This window comes from Corvus kubaryi, unplaced genomic scaffold (assembly GCF_017639235.1).
Source record: "Corvus kubaryi isolate FWS band 111438036 unplaced genomic scaffold, C.kubaryi_AGA036_p1.0 37341, whole genome shotgun sequence".
NCBI lineage: Eukaryota > Metazoa > Chordata > Aves > Passeriformes > Corvidae > Corvus > Corvus kubaryi.
The window spans coordinates 1,507,498-1,527,364 of NW_024581112.1; the positions used below are offsets into that span (position 1 = coordinate 1,507,498).

A 19,867-nucleotide genomic window follows, 5' to 3' on the forward strand; every position below is an offset into this window, starting at 1 on the left:
CTCCAGAGACAAATTCAATTATTCACAAAGAGATCCTTTTTAGAAATGCTAGTGCACGAGCCGTTCCTGCCAGAGGCGAGGATGATTACCCTTGCAGACTGGTGTCCTCTAAACATTGCTTAAAGAAAGCACTGGTCCCTGGTGGAAAAGAAAGGGAGACTTTGAAGTAGGAATTTCATTAAAGAGTAAACTAACCTTTCAGGTTTGATTGGCACTTGGTACAGAAACTCCCACTTCATCACTGTGTTTTGGTTTTGAACTTCTTTGAAACCTGCACTAATGGCTTCACAGCCGGTGGGCACCTTTGACCACAGCACCTCATTGGGGGTTGGATGTGTGGGTGGCACAGGATGAGGGGCAGCTTTGCAGGGGACAGGGCACTGAATTGGCAGTGGGACACCCACTGGGGTTTTTCAGTGATCCCCTGCTTCCTCTGTCTTTCCTTCCCACACGTAGTTCTGGTGCCTCTCTCCTGCTCACAGCATTGCCTCTTCTGCATAGAAGGTAAGAGGGGGATAAGAGGGAAGAGGGTTTCTTCCTCTGCTTCCTCCTCGTACTCCTCCTCCCTCATGGCTGCATGTGCACACCTATACCCTATGTATGACACAGTCCAGCCCCATTTTGAGCCAGGGTCTGGAGGCAGCATGGCAAGGCACACACACTTCCCTCTCACCAGCAATTTCTCCATCTGAAAGGTGTTTAATGCTCTGAGCCAATTTTTGTTCCCTATTCACTGACAGCTCAGAGTATGGGAGAAAACCAAGGACATGGGTGCCTCCCTGCTTCAACTTTTTAATTACTTTTTCTAATTAGAAGGCCTAACTTACACGTCATGTTTCAGAGAAAGAGAGCATATGGTGATAAATGGAGGATAATGAGCTCCCTCACCTTCTCTGCCATTCCAGCCACAGGTCCCTGTGGTCCTCTGCTCCCATTTAATGCCATTTCTGACCAATGATGTTTCATTGGGGTAAGCTGTTGAGCATTTCCTTGTGCAAAGTGCAAGTTACTGAAAAAGCAGAGTACAAAAAGTGCAACCAATGAGCAAAACGAAACAAATAGCAGGCACATTGACGCAACAGTGAAATACTAATGAAACACCACCGTGTGAAAGCCAGCCAAATATTTCCATCAAAATTAAAGACTCTACACAGACATAGGCACACATGAGACCAGCCCTGCTTTCTTTGGTCACTTTCTCTTTTCTAGATACAGCACAAGCTGTGCTTCCCCACCGTTTTCAACATCGGCTAAAGGCTTTTCACTTGTACATCTCATCTCTCAGGTTTTGTAAGAAGATGTGTCAAAGTAGATTAAGAACTGTGAAACAAAATGTAATGGCACCCATAGCTTTGAATAAAGCATTTGTTTGGAAAGGATAACCCACTGCGAGTGCTGGGAAACACCTGCTCATGTGAGACTACAAGGTTGAGATTCCACTGAAGCCTTCCAGAAGGGCCATGTCCTCCCCCGGTCACTTTGGCAGCAGCTTCAGAGACCTGGAGCAGCTTTTGTGAATCACTCCAGCAAAAGAAGTCTGCTTGTGAAAGAACTTTTCTCAGACACAGCTTGTGGGACTTTGTCTTGAGTGGTGCATGACAGAGGGAGTTAACAAGACAAGAACAGACTGCTTGGTCAGAACCAAAAAGCTTAAGCTCACTTCTGAAATGATATAAACCTAGATGGGTTGTACAGCTCATTTTTCCATGCAGACTATCTCCAATGGATTGTGTTCCCCAACTAATTTAAATTCATCCATACTATTGTATGCAAATACCTTCTTGAAGGCACACAGACACCTGGCCAGGGCACAACATGGCAAACTGGTTAGAATTCACCACTGAAGAAACACATCAAATAGAAAAGAATAAAGGTGTGAAAGTTAACTTCAGATACAGTAGCAGTGACGATTTGAGCGTAGCACAGTTGTCTTTATTAAAAAACCAAAGAATAAAATAATTTACAACAACAAAAGGCCAAGTTTACAGTGACACTGAGAACCATAACTTGGCTTTTTCTTTTTGACAAAATATTTTGAAAGCATCGTATGTTAATGAATTCATTTGCATACAATACCTTTGTAGCCTATAAATACCTTCCACACTATCAGCATGTCAGAAGCAACCATAGGAAAATGAGATACTACTTCCATCACATCCATCATCAATTAAATTGTCCACTAAACTGTAATTCCCTGTCTCTTTAGAAAAGGTGGTGAAGTACAAATGAGAAAAGGAAAACAGAGGTTGTTGCTCATGTTGAGCCTGACTTTGCAGAGAAGAAAGTGTATCTCAGTGGAGCTGTGTTTGGACCGTTGAGGTGCTTTAGCCTGGAGCCTTGCAGAGCAGGATGCCTCACCCAGGTCCTGGAAAGAGGGGGGTCATCTCCAGAAGGCAGCACAGAGCTGAGTGCTCCTTACATGAGCACAGCATGGGAGGAATGCATTCCTAAATCTGGGTATCTCAATAGAGTTAACAGCCTGCAGTCAGGTGGGATAAACACAGCACAGCAGCAGCTAGAAGGTAAAATGGAGAGTAGAAAACTTCTTGGATATTTCTGCATAATGTTATTTTCCACACCATAAGCAGAATAACATGTAGCTACAGCAGATGTGAATCCTTTTGGTTCACTCTGTGCTCAAAGTCATAACACGAACCTGCCCGAAGGAGCCCGCAAGAGTTTTTAGTATGGCAAAGGGCACTGAACACAGAGTCCTTCCAGAGCGCTCCTGACCAAGTAGCTGAAGAAAGGGATGGAGAATGAAGGTGGGTTTCAACAGAAAACCCCTCTTTCAATATTCAATATGACTTCCTGAAGTTTCAACCACCACTAAAATTAAGAAAGACTTCCACTTTTAGGTTGATTTGTAAGGGTCACTCTCCATATAAAATACATCTTCAGTTTCTAGCTGAATCTGTCACCTCCCAAAACAGTACTAGCCAGGGCCTGCACTGCTGCTGCTTCTTTCAGTGAAGCTTCATATCTCAACTAATGGGGATTTAAAAGAGTCACTGTTCACACATCTTTTTGCATAAAATGGAGAAAGGACAACCAAGTAATGAAAATCATCCGTGAGTGCCACCCGGAGTTTTGATTGTGAACAAAGAGTAGGTTAGTAGTCATCTCCTCTAGCCCTCCTCCCAGTCTGACCCCTTGTCTTTAATACTATTTCCATCCCAGTCACTCAGGTGTACCCTAACCATTCCCGGGAGCCTGCTTGTGACCCGCTGACACACAAGCACCACTCGACTGAACACCGCTCTTCCTCTGCCTGAAATGAGGTTATGCTTTAATTTCTCCACAGCTGATTAAGCTTAGCAATGCTGCTAATGGCAATGAAATAATTTGAGACCTCTAGCAGAGCAGTTAACTTCTATTTTGCATGATTGCCTCCATTTTCAATGAATATGTAGTGGCTTGGTGGGTTTAACTGCCCGAGTTGATGGGTGGCTCCTGGGTGCTTCCAGACTGTGTCCCAAAAAAGCACCACTCTGTAGACAAGGGAAGCCACTCATGTTACCCAAGTCTTCTTCCCCAAAAGGTTGAAGTCACCTTCTGCCCCCTGGAAAATCAATGATTTCAGTAAATGAATTTCAGTCTGTTACTGTAATTGGATTAAAGAAAAAAAAAGCATCTTGGAAGACTTATGAAAGCCAATAAGCTGGAGAATTGCACTGTGACTGAGCACAAATCAAATAGTGTATTTGACATTTTAATTGCAAATAAGAAAAAAAAAATCTCTCATTACAGAACTGAACAAAGTTGACTTGTGTGAATCAGACTCTCCAGAGAACCCTTTCCTCTCTTGTCCCCTGCTCAGCTGCCTGGCAGCTGCAGCATCAAACATCATGCAAACTATGGCAGCTGTGGCCATTGCTGGTCATCCTTTCTCCCCATAAAATTGCACTGACTCACATTTCTCTAACAGATGATAATGTGCAGCAAAGAGCTTGTGAAGGAGGAATAAAAAAAGCCCACCACAGAAGTGCTTGAAAAACACAAGTTTAGAAGCCATGGATCTGTTTGCAGAAGGGTGGATCAAAATCACTTCAGGCTCATTTCAGTGATTTACCTGAATACACCAGAGACACATTTAGCTTGCAGTGCTTCTGCCATGTCTTGGCTGTGGTCTTTCAAGATGCAAGAGCAAGTACTGAGCCTGGAGATCAGTACAGCTGACCAGCTGCTCTGAGTACAGGTACAATTTTAGAAGTCTGATTTAATATCTGGCTCAACCAGAAATGCTCGTGGCTAAATTTGAAATAAAACTAATCTATCCTTATTAGATTGGGGCTGTAATCTCATAGCACCCTCAGATATTGGACTTCCCTGACAGGCTTCCTGCTTTGCAATGGCTCTCATTCCCAAGAAGCTGAAGAGAATGAAGTGAATAATGAGAGAAATGTAAGTTCAAAGAAAATTCATACATGGTTCAGTGGCTTGTACAATAGAAGCTTTTAACAACACATATATGAAACAAAAAGGGAAAGAAGCAGTCTACTAATGTGGTCCATTCGCCCAGAAGGTAAGTTTTATTATACCAGTGCGGATGCTGCCCAGATCTGAAAACTCTGGATGCAACAAGTGTATTCTGTGGGATCCTAGGGAGGATTGCTTACTTTTCCTGAACAGAAAAAGTACATGCTCTGCTTTATGGGACTGGTACACTGGTTGCCCACAGGAAAGAACTAAGATCTTTTTTTTTCAGGGAAGTTGTATCAGCTGTTCCAAAAAGGACAAAATATTGAACAGAGCAAGTATATTAGCTATCTTATTATTAGAATTATTACCTCTAAAAAATATTGACCAAAAATAGCTTAGGTGCAGTTAGTCTGACTTTGGCACAACACAAAGAATTAGATCTCTTGACAAGCTCCCCAGCGTGTTTTCCAGCAATTTCTTCTTTTCCTTTCCATTTTCAGTTGCAGTTTTCAGGAGTATTTCTCTATGGCTGACCTTTTCTTCCCTCACCAGAATCATGTTTGCCAGCCCCTGACCTGCTCTGTGCAGAATAGCTCCAGCAGCCAGGCAGTTTCTGGACAGGAGGTTCCCAGACCTGGGAGTTACCTCTGCAAGACCTCACCCACCACCCCCCAACAGGCAGGCATGACCTTCTGTTTTGTTTTATTTAACCCCCCACACCAATTCTCAAAAAAAAAATCCACCATCCATCGTCTGTACAAAACAACACAAGTTCCTTGCCAACAGCAACAGCTTTTCCATAGGACCTGAAGTGCACCTAAAAGCTTGACATTTACTGCTTCGTATTTTCTAGGAAGCAGGATTTAGCAACCCACATTTAAACACCACAGAGAAGCCCGTAGTTTTTTTCCTGGTTCCCCATGCTGTGTACTTTCTCTTTGGGAAACTGCCAAAGTCTGTCTCAGGAGGTTGTTATTTTGCTCCAAGAGACCAAAATCAATCAATCAATCTGTGACTTGGCAGAGTCAGAAGAGAAGATTAGGACTCTCAAGGCAGATTATAAACACAATCCCCTCAATTAACTTCTCTGGGATGGGCTAGAGGCAGTTAGATCCTCATTAAGTTAATTATTAACATGGATGGTCAGTGTGCATATTTTTTATGACAAATCGTATTAATTTCAAGCCCAAAGCAGTAAACCCAGAGAGAGGCTAAGAAGCAGGGCCACTGCCCTGCCTGCCAGGCCACTGGGAACTAGCTTCATGGAGCACCTTTGGCCCCTGCTATGTGCAAACAGCCACCTGCTCTGGCCAGCAATGCCAGGGCTTTTCCAGCCTCCTTGGTGTCTGTTCGGGTCCCTTCCCCCTGCCATGTGGTCCTGGGAGATGGGCCCTGGGGGACAGACACGGGGTTTCCCTGCCCCTGGTCAGCCTCGTTCCCCGTTGGTTGTTTTGGGTTCCCTGCGCGGACAAGGACCCTCGGGTCCCGTGATTGAGCAGCTCCTCGGCAGAGCTCCGGCCATGCGGCTGAGAAATAAACATCTCTGAAACATCTACCAAGAATCCGTCCATAGATATTTCTTTTCCATGGGCCTTGTTGTCTGATACACGTGTTGCAGTTTCCCCACTGTAACAGGTGTCCAGGCATTTGGGACTCCGTGCCCTGCCTGTCTTTCCTGAGTACATTAAATGGAGAGACTTCTGAATTATGCAGCTGATGTTGGGGGGGCTTTTTAAAGCTGCTACTTTGCATGCCAAGGCTGGTGCTCCTGCTCTGCTGTGGGGAGAAGGGCTGGGTAGGGCACCTCTGGCATCTCCTTTCGCAGCCTCCTGCGACTCTCCAGTGAGAAAACTCAACCGGCATCCATGATCCCCACCCTTTGCACAGAGAATCAGTCAAAGGAAACATTTTGTGCCTGTATAGTTTAATCCATAACTACATAGCTCTCAAGGAATTTTAAGCGCCCAGTTTTCTGGACCTGAATAAGCTTGCCAGAACACAGGATTTTTTTTCTACTGGAAAGCAGGAACAAAACTTGCCCTGAAATTGCTCTGACAATGTAGTCCTGATGCACTTTTGCTGCCATTATGATCATCATTCATTATGATCATCCTTCTCAAAATGCCCTTCCATAATGGCCTGTTGCATTTTTAACAGTAGAACTTCACCTGCCTTATTCCAGACTTTTTCAGGATTTAGCCTTAAAATTATGTCAGCTACAGTTAATCTTACTACAGAAACTTGTCAAGAGGATGGAAGATACATATGGAAGTCACACTTGTTGGGTCTCAGACTCTGCACATAAAGGCCAGTTTCCCCTGCTGACTCGTGCCATGCCTAAGAGGTGGCTTCCTCATTTGAGTTATGTGATCAGGCTCTCTATGTGAAAAATTAAGGCATTCATGCCTCTGTGAAAAGGGCTCAGAAAACTGACCTTAACATTGGGTGTAGATTGGATTCCCCTTCAAGAGTTCAAAGGAAAGAAGCTGAACTGTGACCCAGAAAGACTGGAATTAGTTTAAAAATATCCTGTTCTATGACACAGCACTATATCCATGCTCCTTGCTCAGCAATAATTCATTAAAATTCCTTACTGCCTGAACAACATTTAAGGGCAGCTAAATGAGCAGCAGCACTGACAGGCAGTACCCTGCACTGTCCTGTTGGGCAATTAAAACTGTGCCAGGCAAGTGTCTGATTTAACCTTTTTGTCAGGCTCCTGTAGCCTGTTGAAACCATACGAGATCCTGGCAGTACTGCTGACCTCCAGAAAAAGAGCCCCAATTGTTCCCCTGTGAAAGGCTGGCAGATGGACCTTCTCCAGTGGCTGAGGTACTTGGCACAGCCTGAAGAGTGACTGGAAGCAACCCAGTGAGGGGAAGGAAGGGCTGGCAAGCAGCTGAAGACACCTGGATGCTCTCAGCAGGGAAGATGACATGTCAGCACGACCCACCAGTGACATATGTGACTGGCTAGGAGCAGTGACAGCTTGAGGCCAAACCTGATTCTTGCATTCATCCATCTGGATAAATATTTGCTGCTGTTAAATGTGCTCACCAGTGGGAATACATGATTAAAACATTTCTAATTTGCAGCGCCTTCAAATGCATTCAACTCAGGCCCCCTTCTCCAGGGGATAAATGGCATTTATAAATCCTCAGTATTTTTCTAACTTCTGGTATTATTGCAGGTGAAAAATCAGAATATTTGCACTTTAGCAGCCTGTTAGGTGAATGTTGCCATTTGATGAAGATTCAGATGCATATCTGCAACCCCAGGCCAAGCTCATCTTCTAGTGAATATGTACAAATTGGTATGGGTTGACAATGGAAAAAGGCAATAAGCAGTTTTTATAGAATCACAGACTGGTTTGGGTTGAAAGAGACCTTCAAAGATAGTCTAGTCCAACCCCTTGCCATGGGCAGGGACATTTTTTACTAGATCAGGTTGTACAAAGTCCCACCCAACCAGACCAACTACTTCCCAGGAATGGGGCATTCTGCTACTCTTCAACCTGTCCTGCTAGGAAAAAAATACTGAAAAAAAAGTCCTTTATTCTAATTTACCTACTTTTTTTTTAATGGTAATCTATGTTAATGATCATTTTGGTTGCTGGCCTTTCGTTAGCACCTTTTTGTTCTGCTCAACACCCCGGCATGATAGGATTCAGCGCAGGACGTGTATGACTGGGGTTCTTACCTTATACTGCTGACTGCTCCCTGTGGTAATGTTTTCTTTCTTACACCTTCTTCTGCTCTTTATACATGGTAAGGCAGCACCAGCCAGACCAGAAAAGCAGGAAGTGTAATTGCTGGAGCTGTGCAACTGAAATGATGGAGTTTCCTAAGTCTACAACTGAGATAAGAAGCTGCCTAATAAACAAACAAACAGGATGTCTGTAGTCCGTCAGAGAAGTAATCAAAGCCTGGATAAGACACTTGGTGTACCTTAAGACAAGGCTGTGTAGACTTGGAGAAGTCCAACTACAGCATCTCAACTTACATGGAATAAATTGAAGACAGAGCTGATGGTGAACAGACCTGGAATGAAATCTGAGCACTTGGCAGAAGTTAGTGATTGACAAGGAAACACAGAGTTCTCTGTAAGAAAAGATTCCCTGTAAATAACTTACTCAATTTCTATAAAAGGAAGGCCCAGCTCCAGCCTTTAGACAGGCATTTCTACAGTGTTGGACCCCACCACGTGCAGTGTTGTGTTTGCTGCTTTTCAGCCATTGAATCTGGGGATGACAAATACAATACTGAATCAGACCTGAGCTAAAAGACAGCTGACTAATTTAGGAATCCTGGCTGGGGAACTGGAGGGGGCAGAAGGGGCAAGGACAGCCTGCTGAGCACTCGTTATGACCAGCCTGTGATTTCACGCAGGCAGCTTGGCAGAGCTCACCAAATCACCACCGTGCTGGTGGTGACTGGGGGAAGGCAGCTCCTGGGGAGAAAGCAGCAGCCGTGGCTGCATAGCAGTGCTTGCACAGTCCAGCACAACTCCCTGACGAGCAAGGTTTGAAGCATGTATAATTAGAGACACTGCACGGTCATAATGCTTTTATCCACTTTAATTTCTGTTGGTGATTTAAAAAAAAAAAATTGTAGACAGGCTACCCAATTTTTTTTCTTAGTATAGAAAATAATCTGGGAAAATGAAATTAAAAATAAAAAATAATTTCCAGGTATATACCTTTTATCACAAAAGCTCTGGTGGTACAGGAAAAGGGTACAGATCTTGAGTTTCTCTGGCTGAAGCCAAGGTGCCTCCTCCCCACTCCCCATGGGCTGTCACGTACGTGTCTGAGGCACCAGATGCATCCAACTCCTTTATGCCTCAGGTGAAGATGGGGGGAAACAATGTGACACAGTCACTGTGCCCTATAAAGGGACGTGACCAGACACCACCCCAGACCTCAACATCCCCACAGGTGCTCCCCAGCTTTATCAGGCTTATGACTTCTCCCCCCTCCACTGAAGGTACGGGTATCTGCTGCCTGTAACATTATGTTACCATGCTCAGCCCTTGAGCTACTCAGAGAAATAGACTCTTTGCAGGTCCCCTGCGGCCAGACTCAGCTGAATGCCACGGCTCTGCCTGCTCCCCAGCCAAGGCAGCCATCCTACAGGTATCTCTCCCAGCCCTCATATTTGTAATCTGTGCCTCAATGAGATGCTAAAGAGTAAGACAAGCAATTCTGAAGGTTAAACACTTTTGCAGCTGGTGACGCCATTCCTCCACAATTAAAGGCAAATGTCTCAGAGGTACTTATATCCTTGTTTGCTGCTGAGACAACTACACTTTTTGGAATGACAGGCTTAAATCTTTCAAGAGAATTCACATTGTTGTGCCTCTGTTATTTGTGGGCTTTTCAGAGATACAGGAATTTTTATGCTTCAGGCAAAACAGTGTAAAACAAAAACAACAACAAAAACCTAACGTACTCATAAATCACAAATATTTTACTTCAAGAAAGGCAGAGTCATTAATAGCAGCAACACTGCAATATGTGCTAATTACATGTTTGGTGAATGTTTTCAAGGAAAGAGACACAAGGCAGTGCCACAGCCCAAGCCACTACCATTCAAGGCTTTACCTTTAAAACAGAGGCTTGGTTTACAGCTATTTTGCCTGGTGGTAACTTCTCCCACCACCTCAGCAGGGTCATCAGCTGGACACTCTTGGATTTTTGTTCCCACTTAGTGGTGTCCTCTGAGCTCAGCTCTCCATGGGGCTAGGCTGAGACAGGCTGCTGCTACTTACTCTCATTTCTCCAATTATGTTCTTCAGGCTCTCCTTAGGCCCGTACTGCTTTGAAACCTCAAGTTTCTCACTGCTGGTTACCTCACAGCAACCTTCTACCATTTTCAAAACTCCCCATCTTCCATTCTTAGTGTTTGGTATTGAGATCTGGGGAGTAACCCCCAGAAATTAGACTTTTAATTATTATTTTACAAAGATGGATTTGCTCTGTTCATCCAGTCTAGGACTTTTTAGTATGGGAAACTTGGCTGCAGGTTCAGTCTTTGCAGCGGACTTAGACAAAAAACCAGTTTAGCTGAACTTTGGCTCAGCAGTGTCTGTGCCCATTCAGGGAGAGCAGGTGCTCCTGAACGACATGTACTGACCCAGGATATTTTATTCCTATTTGTTCTGTTTCCAAGCACTTTTGTCAACCCAAAATCTACAGAAGATAAATCTAGCAAAGCCTGCATCTTCTCAGTGCTTTGCAGAGAATTATCTTTAGACTCTCAACTCGTCGAGGATTAGCCACTCAGTCAGGTAACCCCATCCATACCCACTGCTCTATCCAGAGCGCATCCAAACACATTGTGTTTGTTCTCTACACATTAAAAAAAAAAAAAAAAAAAAATCCCAGACTTCCTTTGGTGCTGGGGCATTTCCCTGGTCCAGCCAGCAGTACTGTGCCGAGTTGGTTATATGGGAGCAGCAGTGCAGACAGGGCAGAAGCAGAGACACCCGGAAACCCCGTGGTCGTCAGGGGAGACATAGCTCCTGAAAACAGTCTCCTGGCACCACGAGGTGGGGACATGGAGTAAAAAAGCCCCAAACGCGCACATAAATAACCTCTGAAAACGTGCCAGCAATTTCTTTGCACATAAAAATCAAAACAACCCTTACGGGAAAGCCTTCCCTATCCCTCCCTCAAGGCTAGTCTGACTGCTGAGTGCAGTCTGTCTCAAAGCTAAAGTTTGCTGGTGCCTGTGGTTTTCCAGCCACAGGGTTACCTCATTCAGTCTTTGTCTGGGGCTTTGTCCAGAGAAAGTATCTCTAACCTGCAGCAGAAGATGGTTTTCCCCTTTCCAGTTTATCTGGTTATTGAGAGGCCCCATCTCTGAGCCCATCAGTGAATTGTTTTCTTCCTCCCTGTCATTTAGCAGTCACTTCTGCTGGTTCAATAGTGACAGTGCATTTTCAAACAGGCTTAAAATTCAAATTGACTCAAATTATCTCAGGGTAATTTACCCATAAACTGCCAAGGTAAGAGCATCAGACTGTCCAGGTATCACTGAAGCTAAAGGAACAAAGCTACTTGGAGTGCACAGGAACAAGCTGCTCATTGCTTGTGCCTTGAATCACTTTTAGTCCAACAATTCACCTTAAAGCAGGCACAGAGCAGAATATCACCCTCATTGCCTCCTAATGCATTTTGCAATGAATTAGATTTTAATATCAGAATATTACAGTTTCCAGTACCAAGAGATAATGGGTGAAACACAGGGTTTCCATGAGACATTGGTGTATTTTTTCTTTTATGTTTGCTCTGAGCTTTGCTTTGGTGACAAAATATGCTTATATGCCATTACCATAAATTCAATTGTTCGCACATTCTCTCTCAATTTCCCAACCTCTGGCAATAAAGCTACATTTAGAAAGGGCTGTCTTTAGCAATTGCTTGCCATCCTTTTATTGATGGATTCTCAGAGCATCTCATTGCACTGTTTTTCTATTATCCATTTAATGGTTTTTCATTTACTCCAACATAGACAGACCAAGGAATGCTTTACCACAATAGCTGCCACTTCTGCTTTCCACTCTGGCATAAGCTGGGGGGTGGAGGGAGAACAGTGGGGATTTTGTCCATGAATTAATTTTTAAAATTAACTCTACTTTTATATACTACATCCTTACTGCCCTGAAGAATTTTCTTCTTATTTCTTGTCTCTAAGATATTGGAATCATGCATTTTAAACTGATGTTTAGCATTCTGCTAAAATCAGTGTTGCCTGTTTAAACACCTGCTTTGTATCACAAATACTCAAACTGAAAAATTTATTTTGACGATGATTTCGACAAGATTTAACTTACTAAACTTACCCTAAGACATTGCTGCCACTGGTAAAATTAGGTGAATTACCACTGCTTACTCTTTGTTTCAATGTGTCTCATTGCATCTGGTTGCCCACATAGGATGTATCTGAATTAGGAAGGCACTACTGTTTCTTAGAAATACAGTGGTCCATAGCTATAAGTGAGACTTTCAAGGAAAAGGAATATCTTTCACAAAACCAGTTGATAAAACAATAAAAATCCCACAAGAACCAGGCACATGGCTGAGCACATGAGACTTCTGGTATGGGGTATTAGAAGTTATGAACAGTTCTAATTATGATACACAAAACATGTAAAAATGAAATTACAGTAGACAAACCACTGTTTCATTGTTCTTAGCTTATATATTTTATTAAGCCAAATTGCTCTGTTGTTTAGTAAACACAGTCTAGTATAACAAAGCACTATCTATTCGCTCTATGGCTTCAGCAAAATCCTGCAATCTGAAGGAATCATTTTTCTTTTGTTAAGCCATTTAATATCCATCTCCCTGCATATCAACAGGCTCAGCCCTTTCATGGCTCAGAAGCCTTCTTACCACTGCTCTGATGGTCTTGCACAGAGATGACGTTGCAACATCTTGAGAAAATGCCTCTCTTTTTCATTATGTTTATAGTGGGGTGTGTATTTCTTCTGGGGGTTCCACTCCCCTGTAGCACTCACTACATGAACTCCTGTACAATCAACAGTAACAGAGGATTTGTTCAGTGCTCTTTCAGGCTAGACCTGTCCTACTAAGTGCAGTTTCAAGAGGCTATTTTCCATCCTCATGAGGTGGTGTGAGCAGAAATTAGCTCCCAGGCTCCCTCAGCTGAGATACCCATTCAGGACTGCAGGAAGCTAGGCACATGGAAGCTGTGCCATCAGCCTCTGAGGGACTTACTCAGTGCAGACTGATGTTGGGATGTTTCCACCACACAGGGGAGAGAGAGAACTCAGTTCTGGCCACAGAAGGGCAAATTGGCCAAAATGTTTAACAAAGCAGACAAAGTTATTTTCTACTCAATGATTGAGTGAAAACAGGTACAAATTAAATCTGGTCTACTGAAGAGGTGAAGTGAAATACCTAACATGAAAAATAAGAAAATACATTTTAAAAAAAGCAATTAAATCTCAATTTAAAGTTAAACAATCACCAGTTCAATAATGTTTGAATATTGGATTAAATAATACCTATATGGCTGAAACAAGAAGTAGCCATCAAAATAAATCTTCTCTTGCAGATATTTGCCTGTTGTGTTTGAAGGTGCTTTTGTCATTGAAACATGAATCTAAGACGTGCTAGATATCTACTTCAAAAGTTTTTATAAAAAAATAGCTGAAGGCTGAATAATTCTCCACAGCATTGTGTCTGGGAAAAAAACCAAAAACATTTAAAAAAGCCCTGACTAACCTCAAGAAACACTTAGATGGCAAGGAGAAGTAAAACATTATAATAAGGAAAAAAAACCCACAAGCCCCCTCAAAATACCACCCTCTTCCTACCGTTTTTTCTAACTTGCAACAGCGTGGTCTTCCATTTCAGGATTATGTGGGGTTGTGTGCAGGGGCATCCTCAGGCCCCCAGGGGTTGCTGGATATGTTTAGCAGAGGGACAAATCTGGCACCCCTCTACCAATGTCCCTGATGCCACTTGCTCACATTGGTTACAGGTGAACTCTTTAGAAGATGAGTTCATTTACAGAAAAATCCTGCAGGACACAGGTCACCTTATCCCACCTTAGCTTCAAAATGCACAAGCCGACTGGCTGAAACTCTGGATTCCCGCATAATAATTCCTGAACTAACTGAATAATCCTTCAAAGGGTGAGACTGGAGTCCAGCAGGTTCAGAGGTTTCTGTTTGACCACAGAGAAATAATTTTATTTTCTTGTCACTGTTCCGCAACTGAGAAAATCATCATCTTGTCATCATCAGATCATTTCATTCATGCAACAAAAGAAAAAACGCCCAGGAAGCATGATCTCTTTGTTTGAACTCCATCATTTATTCTGCTCAATATCATTCCAAGCTGAAATTAAATATTTTCCTCTTCTCCACCTAAATAAAATGTGATCCAACATATTATGCAGTTCTAATCTATTTTGGCCAGCTACATTTTTATGCTGATAATGGAAAATTAATTTAACCATATATGCCCAGGAATATCATCACATTTTGTATGGAAGATAAAATCTCACAAGGCATTTGACTCATGAATGTAGCTTCCAGGAAGATGTTCATTTCCAATTGCATTTTCCCCCCAATAGATTCTTAATTTGCCTTGTTCTATATGGTTTCCAGTTATCATTTTGTATGGCAATAAAAATCAGTGAAGCAGCAAAAGCTTATAGGCCCCTGCCTAGGTTTGATTTATATAATGAGTGGCACAATATCGCTGGTCTGCGTAATTGAAATTCATTCATCTCCCACTGTTTATAATGCAGTCATAAAGTGCATTATGTATTTATTGATAAACAATCATTTCATTTGTAGTAGTGCTGGAGAAAAGAAACATGCTATTTTCATTTTCCTGTTCCATGTATGGTTTACATTTATGAAATTTGTAGATCTATGTAAAACCTGTTTGTTCCCACCACCTTCTGCTTGAAAGACCAAAAGGTCCTAATAAAGCACCTTTAATTTAAAAAAAAAAAAAAGGCTGTGGCAAAAAGCCAGGATTTTAAGACTTGAATTAATACTCATCTATAAGTGAAAATCTGAGTAATAAGTAAATTCAACAGCTGAGCTGAACATGTTTCAGACAGCCTGCTTTCTCCCACATCAGGAAAGCTACAGCTCCAACCATTTTCCTGAAGTTGTATTTTCCCCCTATCAGGGAAAAAACATTGAAATATCATTTTCCTGAGATATTTCCTGTAAGAATTCTTTTAAAAAATAACATTTGTTTAAAGAAAAATTTGAAACCTCGCTCGAGAAACCACAACTATCTCTTGCACAAATGTAATCAGGTGTTTTAATCCTACTGTCAGGAAAATTTGCATGTGCTTCCCACACCCCCTTTTTTTTTTAGAAATGCTATGTGCTATATTTATATCTCTGAAGGCATCCTTTTACCATTCTGTTTTCCTCTATTGTCCCATTTTCCTCATGGTGCAATTAAACAAAATCGTACTTTCCATAAAAGATGTATTAATTCTGGCGAGGGTCATTAGACTGACAGCTTTGAAGTGAAGAAATATTCATTTACCCAGGAAAAAAAAGAAACCAGAAGAAAAGCAATAACATGTCTTTATCCTATCCCTGAATGAACGGCTTCTGAAGACTGTTCAGAGTACATACAGTCTCAAGGGCCTGCTCCAGTTCATGACACCTCTCTGGGAGTGCTTGAAAGGATCAATAGAATTTCCTGTACAATGAGAATTCAATAACATGTCCCTTTCTATAAGGGATGTGCTTGTCTCCAAAAAAACTTATTTCATAACAGCCAAATCTAAGTCACTGAAAGGTCATCACTTTAATTTAGGTCTGGATTGTACTGAGTACTTTTGAAGTCCTGTTTTTGAAAATGTGGCATTTTACTTCACCAGAACCTTGATCACATGAAGGTTTCAGTAGGTTTTACTCTGTGGTAGAAAAGTCAATTTATTGCATTTTACTCCTTGCCTTCAACTGGAACTCTTTCGGAGATGTCTCAGGCCAGCATTTAGACTTGGCAATCTCCTGCATTGTGTCCTAACATTGGAATCTGCACTTTTCAATGTATTCAGCTGCTTGATATATGACACAAATGGGAACTGATGCCTTTGGGGCCTAAAGCCAGTGCTGAAATGTGCTGCAAGGGCAGGGTAAAGAAAGTCTTGTTGTTTACTGCGTATCTTCATTGCCTGGGGGAAAGGGACGTGGTGGCGAAGGGAGAGAAGACTCCCCTTTTCATAGCAACCGAACTTACTATTCAAAAGCATTGTCTGAAGCATGGAACACCAACGTTGGCCTCCACAGCAGGCCACAGCACCAGAGGCAGCATCTCTCTTTTACTGCTTCTTGGGGACAAAACAGACAAAAGCATCCCCCTCCAAACAAACAAACAAACAAACAAACACCAAAAACCAAACCACAACCCCCACTTTGTGAAGATTTCCTCTTCACAAAAAACCCCAAATCCTAGATAATGACTCTGTTATGCTGATATTTATCTCTGGCGATGTTCCACCTGTGAATGTGAGGCAGGTGCCTGTATGAGTTATTGCAGCCTGGTATCTCTTGACATCATCTGACCAAACCTCCTCTCCTTCTGGCAATCTAGAGGATTGATTTATGGTGTTCAAATTCCATTCCTGACATACATAGAGCCACTGGTATTGGCATACAGTGCTATTTCAAATGGACCTTGCTAGTTTTGCTCTTTAAAATGTTGGTGGCAGTTGGATTTATGGTCCCCTGTGAGGCAACTTCAGCTGCTACACTCACAAGTGTATATAGATGGCTATTTGCTTATTTACCTTTCATTTCTTGCCATTGAACAAAAGATTTAGGATGTACATGGGGGACTGATTGATACAGCAGGGTACCACACCACAGTTTTTGGGTACCAGGTCTCTCTCATGGGGTTTCCTATTGGGTTTTTGGTAGTGTTTGACTTCAGAAAGCTGGTCCCAGGGCCTCCTTCCATGCCAGCAATGATGCTCTGAGGACAGGGAAAGTTCCCAGGCATTTGAGAGCTGGATTCCAAGAACAAAAAGTCCACAGACAAGATAGCATCGAGAATAAGCTGCTCTTAAAAGCATCCCTAGCACAGAGCCACCCCACACCCCTTAGTCATGGTGTTCATGACAGAGGGAACTTGCAGGGATAGCAAGATGAAGAAATCAAAGATATGCTAGAGAGCAGTTTTTCAGGGGCAGAGCTGTGCCTTGGTGGTTCCTCTTACAGTGACAAGATGACACCAGCAGCAGTGAGTAGCTATAGGTTTGCTCCACCATGACTGGAGTTACGCTTCAGTTGGATTTGCTCCATGAGGCATCAGAACTGAGGCTGGGATAGACCATTTTTTTTTGCTAGCTAGTGAAGTCTGGAAAACAATGGTTCCCCTGTTCATCCATCTCACTCAAAAATGGGGGGAAAAAAAGGAAATAATTTTGCTTACTGTAAAGAAAACTCTATATTTAGGATGGTTTAAATATTAAAAGAAGCTGAAGCTTGAACTAGTATATGGGAATTTTCTTTTTCATATATTGAAAAGTAACATTCTTTTGTATAAGTATTTCCCTTCCTCAGCTTAAACGGAAAGCTGTATTTCTCAATTACTTTGGTCATCTTTAAATTACTTGGTCTATTCAAACATTTATTTGAAACTTCTCATGAATCTTTTGCTAATATTTAATGACCGTCAAAAAAAAAAAGTTCTTCTGTGTCCCAAGTGCTGTAAGTCTCTTTTCCTTTCCTATGCTTTATTTGATATTCTGTAGTGAGTTGACCCTCGCTGGATGCCAGGTGCCCGCTAATTCACTCTATCACTCCCTTTCCCTTTGGGACAGGGGAGAAAGAAAGATGGAGAACAGTCAGCAGGGTGAGATAAAGCAGTTTTATTACAGTAAAAGAAAAAGAATAAGCAGAGATTAGCATGCGCAAAAGCTAAAGTGGAAAAAAAAGGTCAATCTCTGCTTCCCGTTAGCAGCGATGTTCGGGCATTTCCCACGAAGCAGGGCTTCAGCATTGTTACGATCCGGTTTAAATCCAGAAAAGCAAAGAAAGCTAAGTCTTGATGCATAAACCGGAAACAACTTAGAAGGTTCAAAATATTCCCAGAAACGAGATTAAAACCAAACGAGGTTAGATGTTGATGCCAAAAAATTTACTATTTTATTTAATAGTAAAAGAAGGAAAGAGAAGGGAAGAGAAAAGAAAGAAAGTAAGCAAGAAATAGAGAAACAAGTGTGCGTGGGGAGTGGGGGGACAGGGAGAGGTGACAGGGGTTAGGTGGAAGCATCTCACCCATCCGAGGGTCCCAATGACATCTTGTTGCTCCCCTCCATCCGGTCTGCTGGTGCTGAGGGTCCCCTGTCACTGCCGTGGCCACACATGCCACATGTCACACCAAAGAGTGCAGAGTCCTGTGGATTAATATACGCTGTGGGCCAGGTGGGAATGCCCACATCTCTCTTGCAGGGGCTGGCTTGACACTGTCCCTTGCAACACTGAGGGTCTGCTGCATCATCTCTGGTGCAGGGTCTGGAGACCCCTTTGAGCAGCCCCTGTCACCCCTTCTGCTGTGGATAAGCTTCCCCCCAGTGAGGACCCCTCAGCTGGGCTGCTCTGCACAGCGGAGGATGGGCAGTCACTGCACCTCTGACCACAGGCTTTTCCCAGGTACCCAAAGCCTCTCCTCCCTCCACCCTTTGGTGCAGGGGGTCTGTGGGAGCCTGGCAGCTGATAGCCCTGGGGCTGTGGTCTCCACCTTGGAGGTATTAGGCTTGTGCTTTGTGAATATCCCCAGCCCTGAGCTGTTACTTTATTTTATCTTCATCATCGAGCAGTGTAAGGCCTCAGTCAGGGCCCCATTCAGGGTGCAGTAGTCTTCTCTGTTGCTTTTGTACTACAGTTTTAAAAAGTCCTTTAAGAAAATGCTTAAGCCATAGACTATAATATTTCAGTCTCTGACAAGCATGCGTAACAGTTGCTCCAGAAGGCAAACGTTGGAAGCTCATGAATGCCCCCCACTTCCTCCTCTCTTTCAGTTTATATATCTGAGCTGATGTCATATGGTGTGGAATTTCCCTTTGGTTGATTTGGGTCAGCTGGCCTGGCTGTGTCCCCTCCCAGGATCTTGCCCACTCTCATCCCCTTTGGTGGGGGGAAGGAATGTCAGAGGGGAAGCGCTGCTCAGTAGTAGCCAAAACACTGCTCTGTTACCAGCACCCTTCCAGCTACTAATGCAAAGCACAGCACGGGGATGCGAACTTAGCAGAAGTGTGCTGGGCCTATAACCCAGAGGTGGATGGATTGAAACCATCCTCTGCTACTAAAAGGATTGTCATGGTTCGACACTGGCCCAACGTCAGGCACCCACGAGAGCCACTTGCTCACCCTCCCCTGCCACAGCTGGGCTGAGGAGGGAAAAGGAAAAAAGTGAGATAAGGACCGGGAGAAACACTTAAAGGGCAAAACAGGCTCAACTTAAGTTGCAAAGTGAGTTTACTACTAACAGAGTCAGAGGAGGATAATGAGAAGTAAAATAAGCCCTTAGAACACCTTCCCTCCCCAACCCCTCCCTCCCTCCCAGCGACAGCACAGGGAGACAGGACATGGGGGCTTGGGCAGTTCATCACCGAGATTTCCTTCCGCTGCTCCGGGAGAGGAGTCTTCCCGTGTGAGGCCGTGGGGTCCCTCCCAGGGGAGACTGTTCTCCATGAACTTCCCCGGCGTGGGCCCACTCTCATGAGCAGCAGCCACACCGCCCCTGCTGCAGCGTGAGTCCCTCCCACGGGCACACAGCCCTCCCAAAACTGCTGCGCTGTGGCTCTCTTTCCACGGGGTGCAGTCCTCCACGGACAGGCTGCTCCAGCCTGGAAGCAGGGGCCCCCTCTCTCCAGCGGGTATTCCACTGGATCACAGCCTCCTCCAGGCATCCACCCGCTCCGGCACG

The 19,867-nt window shown here is 43.5% G+C and overlaps 2 protein-coding genes across 2 annotated transcripts in view; both read right to left on the reverse strand.

Moving 5' to 3' along the window:
* Positions 1-983, reverse strand: part of CD96 (CD96 molecule) — a 31,565-nt gene extending 30,582 nt beyond the window's left edge. Inside the window, exon 1 of the mRNA XM_042031564.1 lies at positions 889-983. The gene's annotated coding sequence lies outside the window, so the exon portion shown is untranslated. The remainder of the gene's footprint in view (positions 1-888) is intronic.
* A 7-nt stretch (positions 984-990) lies between these two features.
* NECTIN3 (nectin cell adhesion molecule 3) overlaps positions 991-19,867 on the reverse strand; it is a 157,958-nt gene continuing 139,081 nt past the window's right edge. Inside the window, exon 8 of the mRNA XM_042031561.1 lies at positions 991-1,009. Within this exon, the coding sequence (XP_041887495.1) occupies positions 1,007-1,009 (3 nt within the window). The 3' untranslated portion in view covers positions 991-1,006. The remainder of the gene's footprint in view (positions 1,010-19,867) is intronic.